This window comes from Aplysia californica, unplaced genomic scaffold (genome assembly GCF_000002075.1).
Source record: "Aplysia californica isolate F4 #8 unplaced genomic scaffold, AplCal3.0 scaffold00181, whole genome shotgun sequence".
Classification (NCBI taxonomy): Eukaryota; Metazoa; Mollusca; class Gastropoda; order Aplysiida; family Aplysiidae; genus Aplysia; species Aplysia californica.
In genome coordinates, this window is record NW_004797451.1 from 739,088 (window position 1) to 745,511 (window position 6,424).

Below are 6,424 nucleotides of genomic sequence, written 5' to 3' on the forward strand. Positions count from 1 at the left end.
TTCACATTATACGATAATGACCCCCCCAAAAAAAACAACAACAACAACAAACAAACAAACAAACAAACAAAACAAAACAAAAAAAATAATAATTAAAATACTGCAAGTGCATTGCAAAAAATGTACCCCCTGTCTGTCTGTCTCTCTTACCAAACGAACAAACAGAAAAGCACCAAGGAACCTCTTCAGACCAGGGGCAACAACTGCAACAAGACAAGTTAGCAGCTCACGACAACACGACGCACGATCAATGACACAGACACTTGGAGGACACAGATAGCCACAGAAACTTGGTCTTGGCGACTCGACAGGCGTTCAATTGATTTTGTCATGAAATTTGAGCTGTGGGCAGTTTTGCTTGTCACATTTTTGTTCCAACACTTACATTTTCCTTTGCTGATTTATCATACTTTTTTTTCCACAAAGCAGGGGAGAGGAGGAGAGGGGAGGGGAGGAAAGGGAGGGAGGGGAAGGAGGGAGGGAGGGAGGAGAGGGAGGGGATGTCTTTTGCATGGTTGGGGAGATAGGCAGACAGAAACTCAGGTTGGCAAACATACATAACATGTAGATAGTCTGGTAGTTAGACAGACAGACAGACAGACAGACAGACAGACAGACAGACAGACAGACAGACAGACAGACAGATAGACAGACAGACAGACAGACAGATAGACAGACAGACAGACAGACCGTTGTAAAGCGTAAATAGTACGCTGGCGAGCGCGGATGTGTGTTGAATGACATTACATTACGTATTCTTATTGGTATTCCTGTTATTGCTGTTATCATCATCATCATCATCAACATCAACATCCTTATTATTATTATAATTATCATTATTATTAAAATTATAATTACATGTATTGCCACTATTATTATTATTGGCTTTAAATCATTTTAAATCAGGCAAAGCTTGTGGACGTGACGGCTTATCGCCGGGATTCTATAGATGTGGGTGTCCCACGTGACAACGGTATGTGTCTTGTCCCACGTGACAACTGTATGTGTCTTGTCCCACGTGACAACCGTATGTACCTTGTCTCACGTGTCGACTGTATGCCCCACGTGACCAGCAGATATGTGTCTTGTCCCACGTGACCAGTATATATGTGTCTTGTCCCACGTGACCAGTATAAATGTGTCTTGTCCCACAGCCGACTGTGTGTCCCACGTGACCAGTATATAGGTGTCTTGTCCCACGTGACCAGAATATATGTGCCTTGTCTCACGTGTCGACTGTATGCCTCACGTGACCAGTATACATGTGTCTTGTCCCACGTGACCAGTATACATGTGTCTTGTCCCACGTGACCAATATACATGTGTCTTGTCCCACGTGACCAATATATATGTGTCTTGTCCCACAGCCGACTGTGTGTCCCAAGGTACGTGTCAGTGTCCGGAAGGGGAACAGGGGGACCCAGAGCTTTTTTGTTACCTGCCAGGTAGGTTGTGTTGTTGTTGTTGTTGTTGTTGTTGTTGTTGTTGTTGTTGTTGTTGTTGTTGCTGTTGTTGCTGTTGTCAATGTTTTGAACAATGCAGGAAGTGGTGCAAGAAGTGATGCTGATACCGCTGTTGTCAATGTTTTGAACAATGAAGGAAGTGGTGCAAGAAGTGATGCTGATACCGCTGTTGTCAATGTTTTTGTTGGTGGTGCTTTTCTTTTTGTGGTTTTTGTTGTTGTTTTGTTGTTCTTTTTTGTATTTGTTGTTGTTTGTTTTTGTTATTTTGGTTTGTTGGTTTGTTGGTTTTAGAGTCACTATTTTTCCCCCTCAACTCAGTGAATCCCAGTTTGGCTTCTGAAAAGGCAGGGGCTGTACTGGCGCTATTTTTGCATTAAGACTGTTGTGTGGGTCTGCCATTGGACATAACAATGACCTCAATATCGTCTTCGTGGATCAGGAAAAGGCGTTTGACCGGGTAGATAGATGTCAACTTTGGGAAGTTTTAGAGGTATGTGGTGTAAGAGGACAATTGCTGGAGAACATCATGGCACTTTGGAAAAGCCGTAAGATCAAGAGAAGGATTCTCGGACTGGTTCCCCATCAGGTGTGGGGTGAGACAAGGGTGTGTTCTCTCTTCGTTTCTCTCCATGACCAGAGTACATCAAATACACATGAAGAGTAATTACAAAAACACACCACAAAAATAAATGAGGAAAGTAAACACCTGAACATGGCAATCTCAATCTCAAATACAGAAGTTAAGAAGGTCTGCAGAAACTACGGGAAACTCAACATTCTAATTGACGGAATACAGCTCCAACAAGTAGAGGAACTTAAATATTGGGAAGCATCCTCTCACAAGATGGCCGTATGGACAAAGAAATAGAAACAAGAACTATGAAAGCAAATGCAGTGACCTGCCAGCTAGCACCCCTGCTCAGTCACAAGAACATCCCAACCGAAGTGCAATCCCACCTTATCAACAGCATCTTCATACCAACATGAACATACCAGTGCCAAGCATGGTCTCTAAACAAGGCACAAGAAAGAAAAATCAAAGCATGGGAAATGAGGTGTCTCCGAAAAACCATCAACGTCACGAGAAGAGCCATCATGAGAAAGGAAACCATACGCCTACAAACTGGAACACCACCAGTAATAAAATTCATAGAGCGTCAAATGGTTTGGACATCTAACCAGAATGCCCCAGAAACAACTAGCGGCTAGAGCTTACAACACCCGAGAATCCGGCTTTAAATCAAGAGGAAGACCAAGAAAGACCTGACTAGATGGGGTTAAAAAGGTCCTGGAACAACATATTATATCTATCACAGACGCTACACACCTAGCACAGGAATAGCATCTGCGTTTGTGGTCATTTTTTTGTTCCAAAAGTTGCCACAAAAATGGCAAAAGTTGCCATAAAAATAAAAGTTGCCAATAATTTTCAAACTTTCACCTCTCTGTGGTAACGTATACATAGCAATGTGTTGATAGAGGTAACTTCATCTAAAGCACCAGAATTTCTTGGGCTCTGTTTTAAGCATTCAGAATATCATTTGTAGCCACACAGAGTGTTTGTTTGTTTGTTTGTTTGTTTTTGTAAGTGTTTTACGGCGCTCGCAACTGCATAAGGTCATATGAGCGCGCGGGACACACTAAACTTTTTCAGTTGGTAGGAAATTTTGAATTTTGCCCGGGTGGCGGCCGAAGCCTACTCTTATCGATTTTAGACCACCAAGGGATCTTTAACGTGCACAACTTGCACACGGGACCTCCGAGATTTTTCACCCTTGTCCGAGAAGGCTAGGTGTAGATCTTTCCTACCAGAAGATCAGGGGTGTGGCTGAAAGACAGCAGTAAGAAGAAGCTAATGAGTAGCAGTAGAAAGGCTGCAGAAAGAATCAGGAGCCCGGAGGAAGGGGCAAAGGAGGTGAAAGGGTGGGGGGCAGAAAGAGGAGACGAAAGCAGACGACAGAACATTGCCAGAGATTAGGAAAGGAGGTGAAAGGAGACACATTTAGAGAAGAAAATTTTTTTGGTCGCTACCCGGATTCGAACCCGGGACCTTTGAATGAGGGGCGAACACCTTAACCTCTAGGCCACGAGAGCCCCCCACACAGAGTGTAAAAACGTGAAAAATACAGGATTCACAACAGAATGAAATCAAAACGTAGATGCTAGACAGGACCGAAACTTGCACCTCCCGTCGACATTCGAAGGATACCAGAAGATAGTAAAAGTAAAGTAATTTATTTGTATTTGTTTTGCTTTAGGGGCGGGAGGGGGGAGGGCTTGAGGTCAGTTGGGGGAGGTCTGGGGTGTGCTGATATTGTCCTGTCACTGAGTGTCACTATATTGGTGTGCTGATATTGTCCTCACTGTCACTATATTGGTGTGCTGATATTGTCCTCACTGTCACTATATTGGTGTGCTGATATTGTCCTCACTGTCACTGTCACTATATTGGTGTGCTGATATTGTCCTCACTGTCACTATATTGGTGTGCTGATATTGTCCTCACTGTCACTGTCACTATATTGGTGTGCTGACATTGTCCTCACTGTCACTGTCACTATATTGGTGTGCTGATATTGTCCTCACTGTCCCTGTCACTATATTGGTGTGCTGATATTGTCCTCACTGTCACTATATTGGTGTGCTGATATTGTCCTCACTGTCACTGTCACTATATTGGTGTGCTGATATTGTCCTCACTGTCACTGAGTGTCACTATATTGGTGTTCATTAAGAAAAAAAGGTAATAAATAAGAGAAAAACAAACCGTAGCAAAGTTAAGCCCAGCAATCCCAACGGTAACCGGCTCAAACCAAACCCCGCCCGCCCCAGGCTCCCAGGTGCTGGCGGTGTCCGGGGCAAACAGTCGACTGACCGGCTGGACCAACCAGCGAGATGCTGACCTAGTTCTGCCCGGCCGCCTCCGACTCACGGGCTTCACGACTCAGCAGCTCAGCTCCGACCACTTGTGTCACTTCCAGGTGAGCGCGCCATGACGTCACCACTCTGTCTACTCCTTCTTTTTGGCTGTCGGCCATGTACCCGTACTAGTATCGACTACTCCTCCTTTAACTTTCCTGTCAACCAATTACCCGTACTAGTATCGACTACTCCTCCTTTAACTTTCCTGTCAACCAAGTACTCGTACTAGAATCGACTACTCCTTTAACATTCCTGTCAGCCAAGTACTCGTACTAGTATCGAATACTTCTCATTTAACTTTCCTGTCAGCCAAATACCCGTACTAGTATCGATTACTTCTCCTTTAACTTTCCTGTCAGCTAAGTACCCTTACTTGTATCTGTGGTGTAGTGGTTAGGGGCTTCGCTGCCCCACGCTGGTCCAAGATATCATGAAGTATGTAGAAGTCTTGCATGTCCCCAAGATATCATGAAGTATGTAGAAGTCTTGGTCAAGGATATCATGAAGTATGTAAAAGTCTTGAATGTCCCCAAAATATCATGAAGTATGTAGAAGCCTTGGTCTAGGATATCATGATGTATGTAGAAGTCTTGGTCTAGGATATCATGATGTATGTAGAAGTCTTGCATGTCCCCAAGATATCATGAAGTATGTATAAGTCTTGTATGTCCCCAAGATATCATGACGTATGTAGAAGTCTTGTATGTCCCCAAGATATCATGAAGTATGTAGAAGTCTTGTATGTCCCCAAGATATCATGAAGTATGTAGAAGTCTTGTATGTCCCCAAGATATCATGAAGTACGTAGAAGTCTTGTAAGTCCCCTGAACTGTGAACGCTGAGCGTTGCCCATTAATCAACACAGCCCGCTAGCCCTAACCCTCACCCTAACCCTCACCCTCACCCTAACCCTAACCGCCTCCAGATCTTCGGAGAGACGAGAATGTACCAGAACCGTCTCCTGCTGGTGGGAATGGAAGTCAACTTCCGGCGGACAGGCGGTGACCTTGAACAAGACTGGGTGGCCACGCGAGTCAGATGGGAGATCATGGCCGGGGAAAACACGGTATGTTGCGTCGTTTACAGCACACTTTGGCCCGGTCTCCTGGCTGCAGTCAGCTGCTTGCGACGTGTGTCAGCTGTTTGTAACGTGTGTCAACTGTTTGTAAAGTGTGTCAGCTGTTTGTAAAGTGTGTCAACTGTTTGTAACGTGTGTCAACTGTTTGTAACGTGTGTCAACTGTTTGTAACGTGTGTCAGATGTGTTTGTGACGTGTGTCCACTGTGTGTAAAGTGTGTCAACTGTTTGTAACGTGTGTCCACTGTAGTAAAGTGTGTCAACTGTTTGTAACGTGTGTCCACTGTTTGTAAAATGTGTCAACTGTTTGTAACGTGTGTGTCAGATGTGTCTGTGACGTGTGTCAGCTGTTCGTAACGTGTTTCTTTCAGTACATTTAGGCACACACAGACACACACATGTACAGACACATACACCCATACAAACACATACACATACATACACACATACACACAGACACACACACACATGTGACGCATCGTGATAGAATCAGCCCCTCGTCAAAATAACGCCATTTTCTCGCTAGTTTTACCTATGACACTGGGCGAGCCCCACTTCCTTCAATCACAAATATATCGACTTCTATTCAAGATTGGCTTTTTTTTCATCAAAGTAAAGCAAATAAACGAGGTTTCAGATTCTAGCAATACGTCTATATATGTCCCAAAATTGATTCCACTGTGTCGAGACATACCCTTGCTTGCTCACACACACGCGCGCGCGCGCACACACACACACACACACACACACACACACACACACACACAGTCACACACTCACACGTCACACACACACACACACATATACACACACACACATACACACTCACACACATACACACACATACACACATACACACACACATACACACATATACACACACACACACACACACACGCATACACACACATATACACACAAACACAGCATACTACATACATGCGTGCTCTCTCTCTCTCTCA

At 44.3% G+C, this 6,424-nt stretch overlaps 1 protein-coding gene across 1 annotated transcript in view; it reads left to right on the forward strand.

Annotated features, from left to right (window-relative positions):
- Nucleotides 1–1,076: 1,076 nt before the first annotated feature.
- Nucleotides 1,077–6,424, forward strand: part of LOC101852625 — a gene marked incomplete at its 3' end in the record, with an annotated part of 9,914 nt that continues 4,566 nt past the window's right edge. The window contains 3 exon segments of the mRNA XM_013082567.2: nucleotides 1,077–1,445; nucleotides 4,296–4,444; nucleotides 5,311–5,451. Of these exon segments, the coding sequence (XP_012938021.1) occupies nucleotides 1,292–1,445; nucleotides 4,296–4,444; nucleotides 5,311–5,451 (444 nt within the window).